Source organism: Triticum urartu, chromosome 3A, assembly GCF_056163025.1.
Source record: "Triticum urartu cultivar PI428250 chromosome 3A, HENAU_Tu73, whole genome shotgun sequence".
NCBI classification, from domain to species: domain Eukaryota; kingdom Viridiplantae; phylum Streptophyta; class Magnoliopsida; order Poales; family Poaceae; genus Triticum; species Triticum urartu.
The window spans coordinates 255,391,705-255,416,546 of NC_141875.1; the positions used below are offsets into that span (position 1 = coordinate 255,391,705).

At 44.9% G+C, this 24,842-nt stretch overlaps 1 protein-coding gene and 1 pseudogene across 1 annotated transcript; one reads left to right on the forward strand and one right to left on the reverse strand.

The window, feature by feature from the left end:
• Window positions 1-417: 417 nt before the first annotated feature.
• On the forward strand, window positions 418-7,508 carry LOC125543959 (ATP-citrate synthase beta chain protein 1). The gene is made up of 17 exons (XM_048707473.2): window positions 418-612; window positions 2,234-2,345; window positions 2,432-2,534; window positions 2,676-2,741; window positions 2,827-2,950; window positions 4,079-4,213; window positions 4,514-4,574; window positions 4,663-4,739; window positions 5,124-5,279; window positions 5,383-5,511; window positions 5,603-5,735; window positions 5,830-5,957; window positions 6,099-6,204; window positions 6,288-6,364; window positions 6,461-6,531; window positions 6,631-6,915; window positions 7,017-7,508. The coding sequence occupies exons 2-17, from the start codon at window positions 2,246-2,248 to the stop codon at window positions 7,090-7,092; spliced, it is 1,827 nt and encodes a 608-aa protein (XP_048563430.1). The 5' UTR covers window positions 418-612; window positions 2,234-2,245; the 3' UTR covers window positions 7,093-7,508.
• Window positions 7,509-8,655: 1,147 nt separating this feature from the next.
• LOC147979378 (uncharacterized) lies at window positions 8,656-9,317 on the reverse strand (annotated as a pseudogene).
• Window positions 9,318-24,842: the final 15,525 nt, after the last annotated feature.

A 24,842-nucleotide genomic window follows, 5' to 3' on the forward strand; every position in this document is an offset into this window, starting at 1 on the left:
CTTGTCGAGAGACACCCCCTCCCCACTTGGGAGACCGTCAATGACAGCGGTGCACCTTCGGCTCGCTCGTGTATTAGTATCGTCGCTAGGTGGCTTATATACATAGTTGTATTTTTTTAAGGGAATACATAGTTGTAATTTTATTACCTTAGTGCTTTGTATTATTATAATGGATTATAAATAGACTGGAAGTTTTTCAAAAAAAAGAAATACTCTTTTCGTCCGGAAATACTTGTCATCAAAATAGACAAAAAAGAAGTTGTCCATTTTGATGACAAGTATTTCCAGAGGGAGGGAGTATGTTGCAACCAATTTTCACGGGATCGCACAAAGTATCATCTAATTTTACCTCTCTTTTTTAAGAAAAAAAAATGCCCGGCGGCTCATAGACCAGGTCTAAACAGTCGTCAAGGCGTCGGCTCTTGTGGGTGGAGACTGGAGAGATGGGGGCGTGCGTCGCCTACTTCTCACCTTCCCATTTGCTACCCGCCACTATAAATTCTTCTACTTGTCTTGGCCCTCAGCTCCGTCTTCCCCGAGCGAGACCCAGATCAATCTCCGTCCCAGAGCAATTCTGCCTCCGCTTCGCCTTGCCCTGCCTCGCCTCGGAAGGTTCGCCGCTGCAAACCGTGCTCACACTTTCATGCACCCACTCCCACGCACTGCATCTAGTCTTCTGCTGTTACTGCTCTCTGCGGCGTTTGGTCGAACGGTTGGTGGGTCGGGTCGGGTCGGGTCGAGTGGGTGTGCTCCCGACGGCGCGGATCTACGGCTCTCTTTGCCCCAGTCGCCCGGTGGATGCCGCGGCTAGCGGGATCCTGCCCGCGGTGTTTCGTGGAGATCCCGCCCCTCTTGTCTGATTCTATGGGTTTGGGTTTTTGGGTGGGAATGGGTTGCCCTGCTTGCTACCTTTGATCAGAATTTGGCCGGAAAAATGCCCCTTTGGCGGCAGTTTTGTTTCATATTTGACGGATTGACGCGTTGTCGTGTTGGGGGTAGTGAAAGCTTTCCCTGGGTTTTGTTGGATTTGGGCTCTGGCGCTCGCTTTTTGTGTGGATCTGAGGAGATCTCGTGGCTTATGAAGTGTCCCAAATTCGATAGGTTTTGGGTGGCAATGGGCAAGGGTTCAACTTGTGTGGTCTGGAAAGTCCATTTGGTTAGCTCAAGTGTTAAGGTCCTTTTTTAGTCGCTATGAATTGTTTATTTGGGATGCATTGGGGAAAACTTTGTTCTTGGGGCAAACGCAAACTTAGTATACTCTTTACTGTGGAGTTGAATCTTGGTGGCGAAAATTATTTAAACATTGGATGTAGTTGAAGTAATATGTGCTGGTGCATAATATTTGGGATCTGGTGTTCTACTCAGATTTCAACAACTTTATATCTTATTGCTTTTGAGGATCAGACAACTTGATTCTATACCTTCTTAAATTTCCTATTTTAGTAGTAGGATTTTTTAGTGACAATGCTTGTACTGGAGGTTTTAGAAACAAAATGACGCTTGGACTAAGTACCTGGTCACATATTCCCGAGTCTATTTGGTTGGCTCAGTGCGTCAGCTGTTAAAATGTTACTTTGTACTCCTACTCGTTATAGTTTGTCTGCGTGTGATGATGAGTAGAAAGCTCTGAGCTTAGTGGGAAGTCAGCATACATCTGTATATTTACGTGGATTTTACTTGGAGGAAAAAATTGTGATATTTTGTTTGGGCATTGTTCTGATTTAGTCACCAGAAGTAGTGCGCAGCAAGAACTTAATATGCGGGTGCATCGTATTTGAGATCTGGTGTTCTGCACAGATGGCACCTTTATATTGTATACATTTTGGGCTCCTTTGATTCAAAGGATTTTCATAGGAATTTCGGAGGATTACAATCCTCAGGAAATTTTCCTGTGTTAGCTCTTTCCTATATCATTTCGCAAAAAAAGAAACTCTTCCCTATGTCGCAGGGGTACAGAGATGCATTTTTTTCAGCTATAAGTTATGTCAGTAGCTTGTTTGAAATCATCAAAAATACTCGCTTAATACTATGTCAATAGAAAATGCTTTCTAGTTGCTATGTTGGATGTTGGGCTTATGCTTGACATACCATATCAACATTTCTGTCATTGTGCTAACATGATTTCATTTTATTCTGGTACTTTGATGACTAGTAGGGTGCTTATGATTTATGGTTTTCTAAATAGTAACTACTACTGTGGTTATATCATAGGCTAATACATGTTAATTTGCAGGGGAAGTAAATCATGGCGACGGGTCAAATTTTCTCGAAAACCACCCAAGCATTATTCTATAATTATAAGCAACTCCCTATCCAACGGATGCTTGATTTTGACTTCCTCTGTGGTATATTCTCCCTATCATTAGTTTAAAAGGACTCTATAGTGTTTCTGTTTTGTTTCTTTCTTAACTGAATTTGCACTGCTTGATAGGGAGAGAAACACCTTCTGTTGCTGGAATAATCAATCCTGGTTCTGATGGGTTCCAGAAACTTTTCTTTGGACAAGAAGAAATTGCTATTCCGGTTCATCCTACGTGAGCTCTCTTCTCCCTCATTTATCTTGTTTGATTGAACAATTGTGCAGTTCTTATTTCAGATGGAGGGATATTGCATTAGCACTTTGCTAGTGCAGTATTTATGTGTGAACAATTTATCTATTGATGTATCTTTTGTAGAATTGAAGCTGCTTGCAATGCACACCCAACCGCGGATGTATTTATCAACTTTGCATCTTTCCGGAGGTTAGTTATAGAATTGATAATCTGTCTGGGAAATACTGCATGATCTGGAGCAACTACAATTTCACTGTATTTTCTAAATCTGCAGTGCAGCTGCTTCTTCAATGTCAGCTTTGAAGCAGCCAACTGTCCGAGTTGTAGCCATTATAGCAGAGGGTGTTCCTGAATCAGACGCAAAGCAGCTAATTAGCTATGCACGTGCTAACAACAAGGTAAGGATTATATGTCACCAATGTTCCGGATATTGGTAACTGGTACCATCTCGCTCGGGTACTGAATAGGGATTAATCGGCGAATTAGCCATTTAACTGAATTTATCGGTAGGTTACCTAGGGCCATACCAAACATATTGCTAAATATTTGTGTTAGCCATATTCTGCTTGTCCCTCTACTATCCTTTTTTGTCTTTCCTTTCTGCATAAGTCACATTTGGGCTGTCATCACCGCTGCTAGGCTGAAGCCCATTCAGTTCACTATGGTTCCAGCGATGGGTGTGTTAAAGATTCCCCGTGTAGCCACTCTCCTTTCTCTCCTCCTTCCTCTTCTCCAGCCGCCACCTTCTTCCTCTCTTCCCCTTCCCAGAGCACGTCCCCAGCTCCTTCTTCCTCTCATCCTCTGTCTCACACCGAGCGCCTATCATCTCCCTGCTTCTCTCCACTCCGTGGGAGCTGCGTCGCTGTAGGATGCACTGGCCAAAGGGTTGGTGGACTGCGCCTGTGGCTACTCGAGCGGGAGGGGAGAGCAGGAAGAAGCATGAAGGATAGGGAAGAGGGGAGGTGCGTGCCGCCGGCCCAAGCTGCTCCTCCAATCAAACCAGTTAACTGACTCACCAAGATTTTTTGGTCTGACAGCCGATTAATCTGCTTGTCAAACTGATTACTTGGCTCGCGCCGTTAATTCAACGAGAAGGGGGTTTTCGTATCAGCCACCCTCCGAGTAGGGATTAACTCGCCGATTAACTTGTATGTCGGCCGATATTTTGAACACTCTATGTCACATGGAATTACTCATCCCATAATATAGGAGAACCATTTTCTATCAATAGTTACTACTACATAACTTGTTCAAGGTTTGGACAGTGTAAAAGTTGCCAGAAATCAAGAAAAATATACTGGAATATCACACCTATAATGTAAGATGATCCAACAGAGCGATAGGGAAAATGCGACTCTGTGTGCCCTGTGCGGAAAAAACAAATAGTTGAGTCCATATATATATATATATATATATATATATATCGTAATGAGTTGAAATGATTGCTATTTTTTCCGAGGGCACATAAACGATTAAACTGCATATTTATTGTTTATTTTTGCTAAGTGATTTAGTGTTATTTATAGGTCATCATTGGACCTGCAACAGTCGGAGGAGTTCAAGCTGGTGCTTTCAAGATTGGTGATACTGCTGGAACCATTGATAACATAATTCAATGCAAGCTGTACAGGCCTGGATCAGTTGGTTTTGTGTCTAAATCGGTGTGCTTCAATTTCGTTGTTAATAATCTTACTTCATCGCATGTATTTCTGCATGATTCACGTCCATCAATTAAGTAGCAAAAAGAACTGTCCAGTGTGTCTGTAATGACGACCTTTTGTTTACATATGGTGCTTCGGCTTTATCTTCTTCTTTTCTTGCAAAAATGTGGAGAGCACCTGACTTTCCATTTGTTTCTCTTTCCAGAACTCCACTTCTTTAATTTGATGACTAATTAGTATATATTTTCAAATGTATATTTTGAATACTATTTACAAACTAAACTTCCATTATTTCAATAGGGTGGCATGTCAAATGAGCTGTACAACACGATTGCAAGAGTGACTGATGGTATTTATGAAGGTACCTTGTTTGTGAATAAATGTCAATGTCACATTTACTGATTCACATGAATAATGCTTCCATTCTAACAGTTTCTTAACATATTCAGGAATTGCAATTGGTGGGGATGTTTTCCCTGGCTCAACTCTTTCAGATCACATTCTGCGTTTTAACAACATACCCCAGGTTTGACACTTAACATCTCTATATAGAAGTTGATACTGTTAACCTTCTTCCTGTACTATATGAATATTCATCGTCTTTGTCGCATAAGTGTCCTATGAATATTATATTTTTCTTCTCTGACATGATTGGACATCCACAGGATGTCACTGTAACATGTTCCTTTGTTAGATCCTTTTTATCTTCAAAATTTTGGAGGCAACTCCTTTACACTAATTTTGGCCTATCTCTATTATCTTTCCATCCACTCCAAATTACATTTTTAGGACAAAAAGGTTGTTTGGCGCACAAGTATGCTATCAGGATAATGCCATCCCTGAATTACTTGTAACCCAAGTCTGGATTCTGAGCAATGGTGTATCAACATTTTTCATTTGTTGGCTTCAGGTTAAAATGATGGTTGTTCTTGGGGAGCTTGGAGGAAGCGATGAGTATTCACTCGTCGAAGCCTTGAAACAAGGGAAGGTTCAGAAACCTGTTGTTGCTTGGGTTAGTGGGACATGTGCACGCCTATTCAAATCTGAGGTCCAGTTTGGCCATGCTGTAAGTTAGTAAACAAATTGGTGTTCTTTTCTTCGAGTTCCAGTTAGCTGAACGATACATTTAGTATGCATGGATCTGGTTTATTAATTTTTTGGTATAACAGGGCGCGAAGAGCGGTGGTGAGTTGGAATCCGCACAAGCTAAGAATCAGGCACTAAGGGATGCTGGGGCAGTTGTCCCGACTTCATTTGAAGCTCTTGAAAGTGTGATTAAGGAGACATTTGAGAAGCTGGTACATCACAGCTGATGTCTTTTGCAAGTATAATTTTTGTGGGAATATGTTACTGGGGATCAAAGCTTGGGGTTACATATATTTTTTGCAGGTTGAGGAAGGAAATATTCCTCCTGTCCCTGAGGTTACACCTCCCCCCATTCCTGAGGATCTTAAAACTGCCATTAAAAGTGGGAAGGTCCGAGCTCCCACACACATTATCTCCACTATCTCTGATGATAGAGGTTAGATTGATGGCAACATTTTATCTTACTTTATAATTGTCCTTTGCCCTGCTATCCCTCTCTGAAAATAATAAATGTGATGTGTATGATGCAGGTGAGGAACCTTGCTATGCTGGTGTGCCCATGTCTACAATTATTGAAAGGGGTTATGGAGTTGGTGATGTTATTTCTCTTTTGTGGTTCAAGCGCAGCCTTCCTCGTTATTGTACTCAATTTATCGAGGTAATTTATGGGCTAAATGTAACATGTATAATCTATCTTCCCTACAAAAACTCTAATATGCTATGATGATTTTGTACCTCCCCCCCCTTCTACATCTAAAGTTCATTTGGTCCTAATAAGGTTTCTTGATATGTCTGACAGATATGCATCATGCTTTGCGCTGATCATGGTCCTTGTGTATCCGGTGCTCACAATTCTATAGTTACTGCTAGGGCTGGCAAGGACCTTGTTTCCAGTTTGGTATCTGGTGAGCTTGTTTACTTGGTACATGCAAACCTGTACCATTATGTACTCAACAGCATACTGAGACTTACTGTTGAAATAACACAGGATTATTGACAATTGGCCCCCGATTTGGTGGTGCAATTGATGACGCTGCTCGGTACTTCAAAGATGCATATGATAGGGTGAGCCATCTTATTTCCTGTCCCTATATTTTTTTCCAACTCCAGTTTTTCATGTGTTTCTTAATTGATCTGATAAGCTACATCAATTGATTCTAGGGTCTTACGCCTTATGAATTTGTTGAGGGCATGAAAAAGAAGGGAATCCGTGTCCCTGGGATTGGTCACAGGTATAATACACCCTTGGCATCATAATAAGCTTGCACCTGAAAAGTGATTTCAAGACATAAGTTTGTTGTTTCTAAATTTCACTTGCATACCTTTATTAGGATCAAAAGCAGAGACAACAGGGACAAGAGAGTGCAGCTTTTACAGAAATATGCTCACACACACTTCCCTTCAGTCAAGTACATGGAGTACGCTGTTCAGGTTGAGACCTACACCCTGTCAAAGGCCAACAATTTGGTTATGAACGTTGACGGTGCGATTGGCTCGCTTTTCTTGGATCTTCTTTCTGGGAGTGGAATGTTCAGCAAGCAAGAAATTGATGAGATTGTAGAGATTGGATATCTTAATGGACTCTTTGTGCTTGCACGTTCAATTGGTCTAATTGGGTAAGTCTTTATAATGATAAATGTAACCAACTACTGTACATTATTGTTACTCTAGTTACATTCTTCTTAATAATATTTCCATCTGCTTCTTGGATCAACAGCCACACCTTTGATCAGAAGAGGCTCAAGCAACCACTCTACCGTCACCCTTGGGAAGATGTCCTGTACACCAAGTGAAGCCGACTCAGCACGGCATATTATGGATCTTCCACTTGTGTGTACACCATAAAATCGAGCATAATTGCATAGAATTCAAAGTTCTGATTGTCAACTAGGCGAGGAGGGAGAGAAGACCGTTACAGATGAGGACTGGCTGTGTGTATGTCTTGTGGGATTTTATAAGCTCCAACGTAAGTATTTTTTATTGTTCAAGCATGAAAGCTTTAGGGCATCAAATATTTGAGAGGATACTTGATAATTGTTTCATGTTATCATCAATTAAGTGACCACCAAATTTTCTTCAGACATTTGGGGAGTGTTGTAATGTTTGTGATGCTAGTTCCCCATCACAAAAAATCTGAATTCTGTACTGTCAAATTATGTGGTACGAGTAATAAAATAGAATATGTACGTCTTGCTTGCTTCGAGCTCTAGCTGATTGGTCCCAAATTTATTGCCATGTAATGGTATCCGTCTAAATGCTGATGCACATCACCAGCCACTGCCCTACCAAGCTGCATACGGAGTAGTTTTTGGATGTTACTTGAGTTGCATGATAAGAGTTTAATACTATTGAGGGTTTAATTAACCTAAGTTGAAGATATAGCATGATGACATGATGCAAGAAGAAAATAACCTAATTAGGGTACTACCCTTGGCTGTTACTCCCTCCATTCCTAAATTCAACTGGCAAAACGTGATGAAGCACAGACTAGCGAGATGCTAATTCGTGCGTGTAGATGGTCCCGTCTTTCATGGCGATGCTTGATCAACAGTTCGTCCTCCTGTTCCTCCTCGCAAACTTTAAGATAATTTTTACCCACGTACGAAAATACATGAATGAAAATAATGACCCCTTTGGATCAGCACGTAGGTGTCAATGTGATGATCAACTCTCCGTCGCTAGTAAATTTTCACAATAGAAAAATTACAAACAATACACAAGATATGGCCGTCCGTAACTCGGACGTTTTTCTATATATGTCATACTTGAAATAAAACTCAAAACTAATTTGATCGGACGCACTCCTGGCTATTATATTAGCCAACTCACGCACGCACATGGCCTAAGGCCAACACAACCTGGACTCCTAGTTCAACTTGGTCATCACGCTCATTATTATATGGACCTTTTTTTTATAGAAGAAAGTACGTATTACTTAAAGAGATGAAGCCCTAATTAAATGAACATGGAAGTTATTCTTAGCAGATCCCATCAGATATATCCCTGCTTGCGTCCAGTTTAAAAAGAAAGCTATCGATGGTAATCTCATCTGGAGGTGTACGAAAGGTGGGAATTATATCATCTGTCTGCGGTTCCTCTTGACTCATGCATCACCGTGTTTTGCATTGCTTGTGTCCATTTATTTTGTGGCACTTCAACATGCAGCATACTATTTATTATACGTGCACGTCGTGTTATATATTCACAAAACGCAGCACGTCTAGTACGCATCACATAAATCCGAGCCAATTTACTGTTCAGCCATGATTCAGTACGCATCACATAAATCCGAGCCAGTTTACTGTTCAGCCATGATTCACATATTTAACGTACCACGCCATCGTTTCCTCGAGGACATCTAGCCACATGCGCATTATTATTTTTCACCCCCCTTCTCCACATTTCTCGCCGCCGACGACCACCTCCCGCCTCTAGCCGCCATGTGGGGCCGTATGTGGAGTTCCGGACGCGGCTCCGGCAGTAGATCCAGCGGCGGAAGCGACCCCGAGCGCGAGCGGCGCGTCCGGTCGGACGGCACGAGGAAGCACGGGGCGAGGAAGTGGACCAACCGCGGCCTGTCGCCGCCGGCGAGCTTCCGCGTCCGCGAGACGGAGGAGTACGACCGTCGGCACGGCCGTACCCCGTCCTCTGTCGCGTCCTTCTCCTCCGTGGCGAGATCTTCCTACGTCGGGAGCTCCTCCTCTTCCGGCGTGGGCCTTCTCCCCGTGAAGAGGGAGTGGTCGGAGGAGCCGGACGACTTCGAGTTCGTCCCCGTCAAGGAGGAGCCCGAGGAGCTCGGCCGCCGCGGAGTCATCGGGCCGGAAGACTTCGTCGCCGACGTCGACACGATTACGGCTGCCATTGCCGAGTGGAGCGTGCGCGAGGAGGCAGAGCGCCGGCGCCATGCCGAGGAGCTCAAAGCCCTCTAGTGGCGGCAGGCGGTCGCCGCCAACCTCACCGCCAAGGAAAAGGACGAGGAATGGTAGCGCATCCGCAAGGAGCAGATGGCGAAGTACATCGACCTCTGCAGCTCTGGTGAGGAGGATTGAGCTCCTCCACGGCGTCGTCCATGGCCGCGAGGTCGCCGCCGTGAGATCCCCATCCTTCTAGTACTAGTACTGATGTAGTATGTAGTATGAACTAGTGTTTGTAGTGTTTGATCATGTAAGATATATGTAGTACGTGATGAACTACTCGCGCCCACGAGGTGCAATTTCTCTCACGAAACTGTTTTTTCAAATTATGCAGTTTGATTTATGGTTTCTGTTCGGCCGCACTAGTTTTTGATCCGCAAATGAGATCTTCATGAAACTGCAAACACATTTTGCGGGTCAAGATTTTGCAGGATCTTCTAAAGTTGCTCTAAAGGTAGAGGATCTCCCTGCCTAAGTCTCCTAGTGGGAACAAAACCTTTAGATAAATGCACATTAAGCTTGACCACAAATCCGGCCAACCTAACGCACCTAATGACCATGCTTATCCATGTCCGAGGGAAACCAAAACGCGTCATCATGTTTTGTAGGAAGATCCACTCTACTTGATCATATGTCTTCATCATGTTAAGCTTAACAGCTCATAAAGGCTTCTTCCTTTTCCTCTTCCTAATAGCATTTACACATTTATATGCCACCATAATATTGTCTGTTATCAATCTTTTCGGGACAAGAGCATTACTTAGAAATCTTTGATGATCTAAAAGAAGAAATGCACTGTTATGGAAAAATATCCGTGAACTAAGAAAGACACACAGTTTTGCTAAAACTCATCTAGATGAGATTTAATTTGGTCTCATTCACCTTTTATAGCTATTGAATGTGGTGCTATAAGATGCGTGTGTGCTGACGTGGGTTGTATCCGTTCTTGTTTTCCAGGTGAATAAGACCAAATTACGTCTCATCTAGATGAGTTCTAGGTACTCCCAAAGACACATGCCCACAGAAAGAGACCCGACTCCTCTAAGCGCACGCAGTGGACAATTCAGAAGGAAAGGCATGGTCCACTGTTGCAAGATGAATTGGTTCTATATTGTACAATGACATACTTTTCGTACTAGTAAATGCGTAAGTGCAATGCATGTTCATATTAAGTAGGAAATTAATTTATGTTTATTAGACAGAATGGTAGTCATGTGATAATTATGTGATTAGTATATCCATTGATATTTGGTATGATATTAATTGCATGCTAAAATGTTAAGCACTCATCTTTGGAGCAATTTAGGTGTTGGATTGACACATTTTGATGACAGAGATTAATTTGATCCGCCCCTTTGGATCTTTTATAAGGTAAACGATTCAATACGACCGCTGAACTTTCAGCCGATCGCTCGTGCGCTTGCACGCTCTATGGGGCCCACACACGTTCTTTTTCTCCACTGCGACCTTATCCTCACATAGTTTGTCGTGTGGTTGTCACGACAAGTGTCCTCATAGGATAACTTAGTAGTGAGGCCATATCTACGAGGTGGAGCCTTGGATGGGGTTGAGCGGGATTGAAAGACACGAGTTACCCAAATTCGGCCCCTCCGGTGAGGTAAAAGTCTACTCCGGCTAATTTTTCTTACTATGGTCATGTGCGAATAGTTTGCTTGTTGCGTGATTGTTGTCTTCAGCATCTCAATTGCTTTCCTTGCCTCAACTTTGAGTGGACTGTTCCCATGGATCGGGATTAAAGAAAAATTGTGAGTTGTAGCCCACACATTATCCACCGAGTTAGAAAAGTGACCAACTGGTGTATGAAAACGCGCCGGCTGCGGCTGGATTGGCTGTTGGTACTGCTGCTGTTAATATTTAGAGGAACGTACCTTGAGCTGATTGGGGCATGTCAGTTCCTGCTCTTGGTGCTCCCGTGCTGCCTTCTATGTTCCCTCTTGGTGCTTCCTGTAAGGGGGCGTCCGATGGGGTCTGGAAAAGCGCCCGTGGTTGCAGCTGACCTAATCCGGCAGTAGGCCGACTCTGGTACGTCCTTTGGTGCATTGTGGACAACTCCTTCTGGCGGAAACCAAGGTGAATTCCCCCGTTCTCATATGCTAAGCCTCTTGAAGAACGTTATTCTGAGCCGTGGCGAGACGTGGTTTTCGGCTTCAATGTTCTGTTGAACTTGGGTGAGTTGTTCATGACACTTCTCGATCTTCGCTTTTCGTGTCTCCGTGTTCTCCAGAGTAACCACGTCTGCCAGGAGCGCGCTAAGTGCCACTGCTGTGGCTGCTAAAGCTTGTGCGCCTGAGATTCCTGCACCGGCTACCCCGGTTGTTGTTGTTCCTCCACCGTCTGCCATTGGGGCGCTAGCTACCTGACCCGGCATACCAAGAACCAAGTTTTGGCGTACGGTTGCATTAAGCGGAGTTGTGATCATATCATCATAGCGAGGCTAAGTCTGTTGATTCGCTGCCATGTAGACAACTGCGTGACGAGGTGGCCCGCAAGAAACCGGATATTCTTCCTCATCTGAGTACCCCACCCAACTTCTCATCAAAAAGCGGGAGGATGGACTTGGTTTCATTAAAGTCGTTCTGGTCGATCGATGATTCGCTGTCTGAGTGGACGAGCATAACACCTTCCATTATGGAATCGCCGGAGGGTTCCAGCTCCCGTTCGGTCCCGCCGATGAAGCCGACGAAAACGTCAATCTTGCCGAAGGGGACCCGGAATCCTGACTCGAAGGAGTCGGTCTCGAGGCCCCGGCCTGCGTCATAGATGTAAATGCTTTTGTGTGACGACCCGAGACCGACGCTTCAGATGCCTCCATGTTTTTCGCCGCCGAGTGTTTTATTTGCTTGTTGCATTTCATCATGTCATCATGTGCATTGTATTCACATGTTTTCATAAAACTTACATCCATTCGTAGTTGCCGCGTCCCCCTTGCCTTCGTTGGCCGTTCTGAGACCAACCGGGTTTTCGATTCCCTCTTGTCAAACCACCTTGCCTCTCTGCATAGTGCACATACCCCCCTCGCTTGCTCGTCCGAAACTTTTCAGAACCCGAACCGGGCAGTCATGACCGTTGGGTCCGGGTCATCCCCAAACATCCCTAAAATAGGTTCTTTGTTGAGCTCCCCTAAGCTATTTATTCTCGATCGTCGGATTTTGATTGGATGATCCAACTCCCCTCTTTTCCCATATATATAGTCTATCCCTAGTCCATTTTGGACCTAACCCTATTTCCAAGGGATCCTCCCCAGCCGTCGCCACTTTCTCTCTCTCGGGATCCTCCCTGATCCAACCAGCGCAACCACCTTCTCCCCTCGATCCACCCAATCCCGCAACCCTCCTCCTCGCTCGATCCCTCGTGCCCAAGGAACCAGCATGCCCCGAACCCCCCCTCGTCGGAGTAGTAGCAGCAACCGATGACCGCGCCGCCTCCACCTCGCCCTCAACCCCGCGGCCACCAGATCCCCCTGCGCGCCTCCACCTCGAACCACCTCACCTCCCTGTTCCCAAGCGCCTCGGCCTTCTCCTCGAGCCGGAGCTCGCCGCTGTCAGTGACAACAGCAACATCACCCAAGGCTCCCCGCTCCCCGTCTCCTCACGTCGGCGACCAACCCGACGACACCAGGCTGTTGTCTCGCACCCCAGCTCTCCTTCTCCGTCCTCTCCTTTCCCCCCCTCTCTCTCTCTCTACTCACCTCGGTCTCTCTCTGTGGACAGGAACATCGTTGCTGCAGCGCTGCCCGAGCTCCTCCAGCGCTAGATCCGGCGAGCCTCACCGGATCCATCTCCTACACCCTGTAGCTCGGTGTCCCCGTGCCCCTTGTCGCCGGAGACCCCGCGCAAGTCCCTGCTGTCGCGCCTTCGCCAAGTCCCTACCGCTGCCTCCCCTACGTCCTCTGCATCGCGCCGCCCCCTGTCTTCCCTGCTCCAGATCAAACGCCAAGCTGCCGCCTTCCTTCGTGTCTCCTGCTGGTCCTCCCTGCCGCCCTCTCGTTCGGATCCAGCCACCCCTGCTTCCCGTCGCGCCGCCCTCCACCAAGTCCATCGTCCCCGGCCTCTGCTTCCTCTACAATGAGTAGCAGAAGCTTGCCCGCTAGCGCATTGACTACGCCCTGATCCCGCACCTGGGCCACTTCTTGCGCCAAGGCCCAGCCACAGCCTGCCTGCACCATGTGCCCTCTTGGGCTTCCTACACCGACCGGGCCAAGGCCCATGGTGAGGCCACACCCCAACGCCCCTCCTGTTTTTCCACCTGTCAGGCCAGCGTGTTGATTCGACCCATGTATTTTTTTCACGCGCTACGGATTTTGCCATTATCCAGTGAACTTCTGTTTTACATAAAAGTCCCTCATGTTCATGCATTTAATATCTCACAAACCATGCATCATATGTAACAACTTCATATATGTAAAATACTTAGAATTTCATGTACTTTCATGTTGCAACTTTCATCCATGTTAAAAATGTTTAAATTGATGTTTGCATTTATTTTGCATAATGACATGCTAAAATGGTTTATTTTATAACTAAATAACCATAGCCCCAAATTTAATAATCTTTATATGTAAATGGTGTAGAAAAATGCATAGATTAACACGGTGCATTACTTTGCATGTTTAACAACATCAAAATATGATTTAGGGCAGAACAATACCAAATTCAAAACATGCATATGGGGATTTTCCGAAATTATTGTTTGTTGTTCCGTCCTTATTTAAACTTGCCTAAGTAGTTAGTTTACTTATGCTTCACCTCTTGCCATGTTAACCAACATTTAATCTTGTCATATATATAAACGAGAGTGAACTAAATAATTGAATGTGGTGTTTCGCCAATATGCAACTCGTTGCATATTGAGTCCACTTAATTTGTACTATTGTTTGTTGCACTTTGCCATGTCATGCCTCATTAAACCGGACATGCATCATACTTGATTGTGCATCGTGCCATGTTTATGCTTGTTTGTTTACTATGTCGTTTGCTTCTTTCCGGTTGCGCTTCTCCTTGATAGTTTCGGTTACGTTGCGATTGTGAGGATCCATTCAACTACGTTGGTTCGTTTACTTCTTGGACTCGTTCTTCTTCCTAGTGGAATTTCAGGCAAGATGACCGTCACCTTGGATCACACTACTATCTTTGCTATGCCAGTTGTCTCGATGCTATAGCTATGTCGCGCTACCTACCACTTGTTTATCAAGCCTCCCAAATTGCCATGATAGCCCCTAACCTTTTCACCCTTCCTAGCAAACCGTTGTTTGGCTATGTTACCGCTTTGCTCAGCCCCTCTTATAGCATTGCTAGTTGCAGGTGCAGTTGCAGGTTGTTCCATGTTGGGACATGGATATCATGGGATATCACAATATCTCTTATTTAATTAATGCATCTATATACTTGGTAAAGGGTGGAAGGCTTGGCCTTTTGCCTAGTGTTTTGTTCTACTCTTGTCGCCCTAGTTTCCATCATACCAGTGTTATGTTCCTTGATTTTGCGTCCCTAACACGATGACGGTTTATGGGCCCCTCTTGATAGTTCGCTTTGAATAAAACTCTTCCAGCAAGGCCCAACATTGGTTTTACCATTTGCCTAATAACAACTAAAACTTGCATAGGGACCCGCCGGCACCCGAGGTCTCTTAATCAACCCCCCGGGCCAGTGCTCCTCATGAGTGTTGGTCCACCTACCTAGCAGTCGGTGGTGCAGCCTTGGGGCAACTCGATGGTATTTTGGCTACCGTCCACTTAGCATAGACGGTGTTGTCCTGAGAACGAGATACGCGCGGCTCCTATCGGGGTATCGACGCACCTGGTGGTCTTGCTGGTTTTGTTTTACCATTGTCGAAATGTCTTGTGCACCGGGATCCCGATTTTGCTCAGATGTCCTGGGATGGAGGATTGTCTCCGCGGATCGTGAGCTTGTCATGGGCTAAGTTGGGACACCCCTGCAGGGTTTAAACTTTCGAGAGCCGTGCCCGCGGTTATGTGGCAGATGGGAATTTGTTAATATCCGGTTGTAGTGAACTTGAAGTAAACTCAATTAAGATACACCAACCGTGTGCGTAACCTTGACTGCCTCTTTTCGGGAAAGTTCAAGAAGAGAACACGGTTGGGTTATGTTTGAACGTAAGTAGTTCAGGATCATTTCTTGATCATTACTAGTTTGCGACCATTGCGTAGTTTCTCATCTTATTCTTGTACTCGTAACTTAGCTACCACATATTGCTTAGTGCTGCTGGAACCTCACCACTTATCCATTCCATATCCATTAAGCTTTGCTAGTCTTGATACCCATGGTAATGGGATTTCTGAGTCCTCGTGGCTCACAGATTACTACAACAACAGTTGCAGGTACAGGTAATGTGATGATTTGACGCGAGTGCGATGCTTGCTTGTTTGGAGTTCTTCTTCTTCTTCTTCTTCTTCTTCTTCTTCTTCTTCTTCTTCTTCTTCTTCTTCTTATTCTTCTTCTTCTTCTTATTCTTCTTCTTCTTCGATCAATGGTTAGGTTCCAGGTCGGGAGACCTGGGATTAGCATGGTGGATGTCATTCTTCTTTTTTGTTTGATTTCATCCGTAGTCGGATCCTGCTCTTCTGTATGTTGATTGCTATGTATTGATGAACTGTTGTATTCATGTTGTAGCTTGTGGCGAGTGTAAGCCTTTACCTTGTATTCTCATCTATTTAGTACATGGTATGTTGTAATGATATCCACCTTGCTATGCGCTCGAAATGCGATTGTGCCCCGATCATGAATTCATCACGTGATTGGGATAGAATCACATCTTGGGCGCTACATTCTGTGTCGGCTCTTCCTGATCCGGCTGATCGTGAGCTTCTCGATCCCTGGGGAGTCTCCCTCTAAGAGAACAACACCCTTATGTGCAGGCCTCACGGTGGGCACCAATGTCGATGTTGTTTATCAACGGTATCATCTGACGATGATTATGGGGATTAATACATGTGGAGATCGTCGAGGTGTGTTAGCGCACGAGATACAAGATTTAAACAACTTCGGGCCCTGGAAAACATCATCCAGTAACAACCCTATATGCTATTTGTGGCTAGGTCTTATTCCGTATGCTCATGAGGGAGTCGCCATATGAGATGTCTCTCCTCTAGTTGTGTCTAGCTGTAGAGATTCCGCCCTCTTGGGGCGCCTTGCCCCTCCTTATATAGGTGGAAGGGGCCGGCTTACATGTAGAGTCCTAGTAGGATACAAACTAGTCTCGTCTTCTATTATAAGTCCGGTATCAATCCGAGTGCTATTCAAACAGTTGGAGCCATCCTGCTGGGCCACCCCCATGATGGGTGATACATCCATTTTGCATCGTGTTTTCCTACTGTTATTTTTTATGTTTTGGGTCGTTATTTCACTTTATTATGCTATTCTGATACCTTTTCTCTCTTAACATGCAAGATTGACATGAAGAGGGCAGTTGTTGGCAGCTGGAATTCTTGACCAGAAAAAGCTACATTAGAGATAGATATTCTCCAGAGCTCCAAGTCCCTACCGCTGCCTCCCCTGTGTCCTCTGCATCGTGCCGCCCCCTGTCTTCCCTGCTACAGATCAAACACCAAGCCGTCGCCTTCCTTCGTGTCTCCTGCCGGTCCTCCCTGCCGCCCTCTCGTTCAGATCCAGCCACCCCTGCTTCCCGTCGCGCCGCCCTCCACCAAGTCCATCGTCCCCGGCCTCTGCTTCCTCTACAACGAGTAGCAGCAGCTTGCCCGCTAGCGCGTTGACCACGCCTAGATCCCGTGCCTAGGCCACTTCTTGTGCCAAGGCCCAGCCACAGCCCGCCTGCACCACGTGCCCTCGTGGGCCTCCTACACCGATCGGGCCGAGGCCCATGGTGAGGCCACACCCAACGCCCCTCGTCTTCTTTTTCCACCTGTTGGGCCAGCGTGTTGATTCGGCCCATGTATTTTTTTCACGCACTGCGGATTTTGCCATTATCCAGTGAACTTCTGTTTTACGTAAAAGTCCCTCATGTTCATGCATTTAATATCTCACAAACTATGCATCATATGTAACGACTTCATATATGTAAAATGCTTAGAATTTCATGTACTTTCATGTTGCAACTTTCATCCATGTTAAAATGTTTAAATTGCTATTTGCATTTATTTTGCATAATGACATGCTAAAATGGTTTATTTCATAACTAAATAACGGTAGCTCCGAATTTAATAATCTTTATATGTAAATGGTGTAGAAAAATGCATAGATTAACACGGTGCATTACTTTGCATGTTTAACAACATCCAAATATGGTTTAGGGCAGAACAATACCAAATTCAAAATATGCATATGGGGATTTTTCGGAATTGGTGTTCGTTGTTCCGGCCTTATTTAAACTTGCCCAAGTAGTTAGTTTACTTATGCTTCACCTCTTGCCATGTTAACCAACATTTAATCTTGTCATATATATAAACGAGAGTGAACTAAGTAATTGAATGTGGTGTTTCGCCAATATGCAACTCGTTGCATATTGAGCTTCACTTAATTTGTACTATTGTTTGTTGCACTTTGCCAAGTCATGCCTCATTAAACCGGACATGCATCATACTTGATTGTGCATCGTGCCATGTTTATGCTTGTTTGTTTACTATGTCATTTGCTTCTTTCCGGTTGCGCTTCTCCTTGATAGTTCTGGTTACGTTGCGATTGTGAGGATCCATTTGACTACGTTGGTTCCTCTACTTCTTGGACTCGTTCTTCTTCCTAGAGGAATTTCAGGCAAGATGACCATCACCTTGGATCACACTACTATCTTTGCTATGCTAGTTGTCTCGATGCTATAGCTATGTCGCGCTACCTAACACTTGTTATCAAGCCTCCCAAATTGCCATGATAGCCCCTAACCTTATCACCCTTCCTAGTAAACCGTTGTTTGGCTATGTTACCGCTTTGCTCAGCCCCTCTTATAGTGTTGCTAGTTGCAGGTGCAGTTGCAGGTTGTTCCATGTTGGACATGGATATCATGGGATATCACAATATCTCTTATTTAATTAATGCATCTATATACTTGGTAAAGGGTGGAAGGCTTGTCCTTTTGCCTGGTGTTTTGTTTCACTCTTGTCGCCCTAGTTTCCGTCATACCAATGTTATGTTCCTTGATTTTGCGTCCCTAACACGATGAGGGTTTATGGGCCCCTCTTGACAGTTTGCTTTGAATAAAACTCTTCTAGCAAGGCCCAACATTGGTTTTACAATTTTCCTAATAACAACTAATACTTGCATAGGGACCCGCCGGCACCCGAGGTCTCTTAATCAACCCCCCGGGCTAGTGCTCCTCATGAGTGTTGGTCCACCTACCTAGCAGTCGGCGGTGCCGCCTCGGGGAAACTCGATGGTATTTTGGCTACCGTCCACTTAGCATAGACGGTGTTGTCCTGAGAACGAGAGACGCGCGGCTCCTATCGGGGTATCGATGCACCGGGTGGTCTTGCTGGTTTTGTTTTACCATTGTCAAAATGTCTTGTGCACCGGGATCCCGAGTTTGATCGGATGTCCTGTGATGGAGGATTGTCTCCGCGGATCGTGAGCTTGTCATGGTCTAAGTTGGGACACCCCTACAAGGTTTAAACTTTCGAGAGCCGTGCCCGCGGTTATGTGGTAGATGGGAATTTATTAATATCCGATTGTAGTGAACTTGAAGTAAAATGAACTAAAATACACCAACCGCGTGCGTAACCGTGACTGTCTCTTTTCGGGGAAGTTAGAGAAGAGAACACGGTCGGGTTATGTTTGAACATAATTAGTTCAGGATCACTTCTTGATCATTACTAGTTTGCGACCGCTGCATAGTTTCTCATCTTATTCTTGTACTCGTAACTTAGCCACCATACATTGTTTAGTGCTGCCGCAACCTCACCACTTATCCATTCGATATCCATTAAGCTTTACTAGTCTTGATACCCATGGTAATGGGATTGTTGAGTCCTCGTGGCTCACAGATTACTACAACACCAGTTGCAAGTACATGTAGTGCGATGATTTGACGCGAGTGCGATGTTTGCTTGTTTGGAATTCTTCTGCTTCTTCTTCTTCGATCAAGGGTTAGGTTCTGGGTCGGGAGATCTAGGATTAGCAGGGTGGATGTCATTCTTCTTTTTCATTTGATTTCATCCGTAGTCGGATCCTGCTCTTCTGTATGTTGATTGCTATGTATTGATGAACTGTCGTATTCATGTTGTAGCTTGTGGTGAGTGTAAGCCTTTACCTTGTATTCTCATCTATTCAGTACATGGTATGTTGTAATGATGTCCACCTTGCTATGCGCTCGAAATGCGATTGTGCCCCGATCATGAATTCATCACATGATTGGGATAGAATGGCATCTTGGGCACTAACAGTTGGTATCAGAGCCTTACCGACCTTAGGAGCCCCCTTGATTGATCGAACCGCTGTCGTTGTTGAGTCTAGAAGCGAAAAATATTTTGAGTCTAGTTATATATCGGAGAGTAGGAATTCTTTTTACTCCTCATCCCTTCATCGCTCTAGTGAGGACTCCTGACGTAGATGTTTTGACTTCACTCTTCTCCTTTTTCACTTAATTTTTTTTAGGATCACGTGGGTATTGTTGGATCGTTGCGATATCATTGTGACGAGGATTCTGTCTTGTTGCCTCCTGATATTTAGGGGCTGTGGCAGTGTCCCGGGGAGTTGAGCTCCAAGGTGTTTTTGTCACATTGCTTATCATTTCAGTTCCGGAATACCAGAGGGCGCCGACATCGAAAACGCTTCTATACTCTTTGTGGTGAGAGTAGTTTGGTGCCACCCAGTACTGGGGAGAGCGATCAGATGTATTGCCACATCTAGTATATCAGATGTTTTCGAAGGTCTGAGGTACATGATTTTCGAGGTTTTCTTGGTTATGTGTTGACGGATTGATACAGTTGGAGTGTAGGATTTGTTAGTTGTGTGAGATAATTGTGCCTCCTTGTATCCCCAACACTAGATTGCATAACCAGAAAGTTTCGAGAGTTCTTAGGTGGGAATTCAAGTAGTTGCCTAGGATATCCTTCCAACAAATGCATGAGGGGTTACGTATTTGTTTCCGGCTGTAACATCCCAAATTTTCAATTTGGAATGTTATACATAGATCATTCATGCATATCATATTTTATTGCATTTTCATCCCGCAATCCTCAAAATCCTAAGCAACTCAAGGACCCTCGGAGAGAGTTGAGGATTTCCCGGTTTTCATATTTGATTTTTATCAAATAAAGAAATGAGGATTTTTGATTTTGATTATTTCTCTCTCCGAAAAATATTTCATAATAAAATATATGAGAGGAGATAATATGACTTCTCCAAAATAATTGAAATATCGGAGGAAAAATATTAAAACCATTTATTTGATTTTATTTGGATTTTATTTGCAATTAGAAAAATTGCATGTTTTTTCGAAATTGCATTTTAGGGCCAAAAAAATGTTCACCTTGTTCTAAATATTTTATTTAGACGGTGAAAATTTGTTTTGGCATTTTTAGAATTTTATTTTATTTCCTAGGACTTTTCTGAGTTTTGGCGGAATTGTTTTAAAAAAAAAGGAGCGCGCCTAGGCTGACTGGGCCGAAGCCCAGCCGCCGGCCCACCTCGCCCCACGCCGCTGTCTCCTGGCAGGAGACCGCGCCGCCGCCGCCGCTAACAGGAGTCCGGCTCGGACTCCTCGTCCCCGCCGTGCCCCCTCCCCCAAGGCACCACCCCGCCCCCTTTAAAGCCGCAGGCACCCCGCCGCCCTGGAGCCCCACCCCGCCGCGAGCCGCCGCCCCCGCCGCCAAAGCCGTCGCGTCGCCCGACGCCGTTGCCGAGCCGCCGTGCCGCCGCCGCTTTGCCGCGCTACCGCGTCGCCCTCGCCGCGAGCCGCCACCGCCTGCTGCCCGCGCCGCCGCCGCCCCTCGTCGGAGCCCCGCTGTGCCGGACCTCGCCGAGGTTAGCGCTGTTCATTTTTTTTAGAAAACCGGTTTGTCTTTTTTAAGAAAACCCTGGTTCGTTTTTTAGATCGGTTCACCGGTTTTTCCCGGTTCTTCTATTTAGCGTACGTTCGTCCGTACGTTCGTTTCAATGAACGGTTTTCGCTCGTTAGTTACATATAACGAACGCTCGTTCGTTAGCCTGTTCGTCAGTTTTCTTTTATCGAATTTTTCTGCGATTATTCTTGATCGTGATTTCTGATCTGATTTTTGTTTTAGTTTTTCTTTTCGCTCATTAGTCAGAATCAGGCAATTCAAGCGCCTAGATCTTCGTCTCGAGACCCTCTTTCCGCTTAACCAACTTGAACAAGATTTTGGTACTGTAAAATTTGACCCTAGTCCAGATTAGTAAACGGATCTTGTTTCTTTCGCCGTTTGAGTTTCGTTGCTCCGTTTGGTTTATTCTTCTTGCAAACCGGAGTTCTTAAGTTGAACTTTTTGGTTAGATCTTCTTATTTGAGTTTTACCCGTGCTTCTTTGTTAGTTGCTTATGTATGTTATTGTTTGTTTGCAATAGAATTCCCGAAGTGCGAAGCGTGTTATTTGGAGTCTCTAGGTTACGCGGATCGTCAGCAAGGCAAGTAACACTTTGATCATATATCCCTTTATCACCCAGTTTTTATGCATTAGTTTCAATCCTCAAACATTGCATGATTAGGATGACTTTAACTTGTGGGTTGGGAAGTAGTTGATGAGGTAGAACCTATTGCCCTGTTACATTCAAACCTTTGGGAGTTACTGCTACGCGTTGCTTATATTGCTATGCTATGCTCGTATACGTGGTTTGGGTGAGTGAAATCCATGACAGATGTGAGGTTGTTAATTAATGGTTCAACTTAAGGTGGCAACTTAAATATACATCTGGGTGGATTGAGGCACCTGGAGTACCCAGTGTTGCCTGTATTTTTGGAAATCCCGGAGTACCCGTGTGATCTTCCTATGGACCGCCACCCAGGCTCAAAGGAAACTGAGATGATTCATGCTAGAAACTTCCGTGTGCAACCACAAGCTATTATGGGCTCTAGCATAGTTGAGTAAGTTACGTGAAGCTCTTGAAGAGGTAGATCAGCAGGTAGTGGGTTTGTAGGTTTGGTATGGTCTACCCGGAGTAGAGAGTTAATGTTTCTGAAAGACTGTGTCTCAGTCATCCATTTCTCAAACATCATGCAGTGCGAGAAATCTAATGGAGGCGATCGGGTCTTATGGGGAAAAGTGCGCAAACCTCTGCAGAGTGTATAAACTAATCATGGTTAGCCGTGTCCCCGGTTATGGACAATCTTGAGTATCTAGTACTTGGAGTATCTTAAGTATCTCATCACTCTTAATTAATATTGTTGGGTTGTTAATCACTTTAATTGGGATTGAGTTGGAGGAACCTTCTCAATAATGTTTCAACTACCATGATAGTAAATTTAAAATCTATTCCTTTGTTGTAGGGAAAAATTGGCTTTTCGCAAAACTATAACCATAGAGCCTTCCACCAGCCAAATATGCATGTAGTGATAGCATTATTCTGTTCTTGCTCTACTGTGTTACTTTGCTAGCATATTCCATGTGCTGACCTGTTTTCGGGCTGCAACGTATTATGTTGCAGACTTTTCAGACGAGGAGTAAGGTTCGTTAGGTCATTGCCGTGCAGCTCAGCCATGCCGTTGGAGTTGATGGACTCACTTTATCTTCCAAGCCTTCCGCTGTTATCGTGTTAGATGGCCTTAAGCCATATTATTGTAATAAGTTCTCTTTTGAGACTTTTGATGTAATAAGTGTGTGATTGCTACTCTGTTATAAATCCTTCGAGTAATGTGTGTGTCAGTATTACCGATCCAGGGATGACACTGAAGCACAGAGACTTGACCGTTTGAGGTTGGATCGCTATAAAGATGGTATCAGAGCACATGCTGAGTGTAGGACACGACCACTAAGCTAAAGCCCTAGATCACTATTCTCTTCTCATTTCTGACTCCTCTCCATTTTTTACTCTTTAGGATGGCGGAGATGAAGAACAAGTTTGCACAACCGGATGAAGATGCACCTTTTGGACGACACTTGAAGGAAGTCACTAGGTACCTGAACATAGGAATACCAAGCTTCACCGGGACCTACAACGCAACTTTACCAGAAGAGGAGCGATGGATGATTCAAGTTCAAGTTCCAGGAAGGACATTCACGCCAGTCACTAAACCCATAGAGTTTCCCTTCGACGCACCAACCTGGAGTTTAGGAAAGAGTATGGCAGCTCACATCACCATGGGACGCATTGGAGAAGTATATCACAAGGATCTTAAGGACACTATCTACCAAATATGTGGGCGCCGAGACAAGCAATGGGAGATGATCAGCACCAGGAAGGATAGATCAATTGCAACTTTCATCCAGGAACTAAACCAACACATTCAACGCCAGGAGAATCAGATGTGCGCAGACATGATAGATCTGAAGAAGGCGAAGTCAAGGATCATCGAGCTGGAAGAAGAACTTAAGTCTACACGCGATGGATATGAGGAGGAAATTGCGACACTACTGGAGAAGAATGACGACCTGATTAAGAAGATCGGAATATTTATGGGAGACCCCACTCCAGTAGAAGAAGATGAAGAACCCAAGGAGATTCGCCCGGAGGACTACATCATCATCGACGACACCGACTCCGACCCGAGTGATGATGACTATGAAGATGAAGCTGGAGTAGATATCATGGAATCTTCCACCGACCAAAATTTCTAGATGGCCACCCAATGATTAGTAGTATTCCACCATGTAAATAGAGTAGTCCGAGCACTTTTGTGATAGTTAGATCGATTGTATGCCTTGCTTGATTGATTGAGTGAAATGATTGTGTTTGTCTCATGTGCATATGGGTAGTGCCTTTCTCATTAGACCTCATTCTATTCTAATCTCTTCCCTCTAAACCCATCAGATGCCTCCGAGACGTGACCCCGGATTTGCCTTCCCACCGGAGCTCACTCAGTTGATCCAGCAACATAACACCTTGATGCAATTGCTAGTTCAGAACCAGGGCAACAACAACAACAACAACAACAACAACAACAACCCGTCGCCAGTGGACAACCTAGCCCGTTTTCTAAGGTTACAACCGCCGGTGTTTTCCAGTAGCACCAAGCCTATAGTTGCAGATGATTGGCTCCGCAGGATTGGAAGGGAGTTAACCACTGCAGGATGTACTGATGCTGAGAAGGTGCGTTTTGTTGCACATCAGTTGGATGGACCAGCAGCATCATAGTGGGAGAATTACACTGTCACCTACCCTATAGCCACGTTGACATGGAACCAGTTTCAGCAAGATTTCCGCACATCCCATGTCTCCACTGGAGCTATGAGTATGAAGAAGCGTGAGTTTCGCAACTTACGCTAGGGGAACCGTACTGTGGCTCAGTACGTGGATGAGTTTAGTAAGCTATCTCGCTATGCCCCTAACGATGTGGCCACAGATGCCGCAAAGCAGGAGAAGTTTATGGAAGGGCTGAATGATGAGATGAGTATGCAGTTGATGGTGGCAACATTCACCAACTACCAGGAGTTGGTAGATAAGGCTCTTATGATTGAAGGGAAGCAGCAGCAGATTGAGAGCCATAAGAGGAAGTATGGACAAGGGATAACTCAGGATCTCAGCAGAAGCCTC

Coding starts and splice junctions, on each gene's coding strand:
- LOC125543959 (XM_048707473.2), top strand. CDS start 2,246: ATGGCGACGGGTCAAATTTTCTCGAAAACCACCCAAGCATTATTCTAT. Junction 2,535..2,675: donor GCTATTCCGGTTCATCCTAC/GTGAGCTCTCTT, acceptor TATCTTTTGTAG/AATTGAAGCTGCTTGCAATG. Junction 5,280..5,382: donor AGGTCCAGTTTGGCCATGCT/GTAAGTTAGTAA, acceptor TTGGTATAACAG/GGCGCGAAGAGCGGTGGTGA.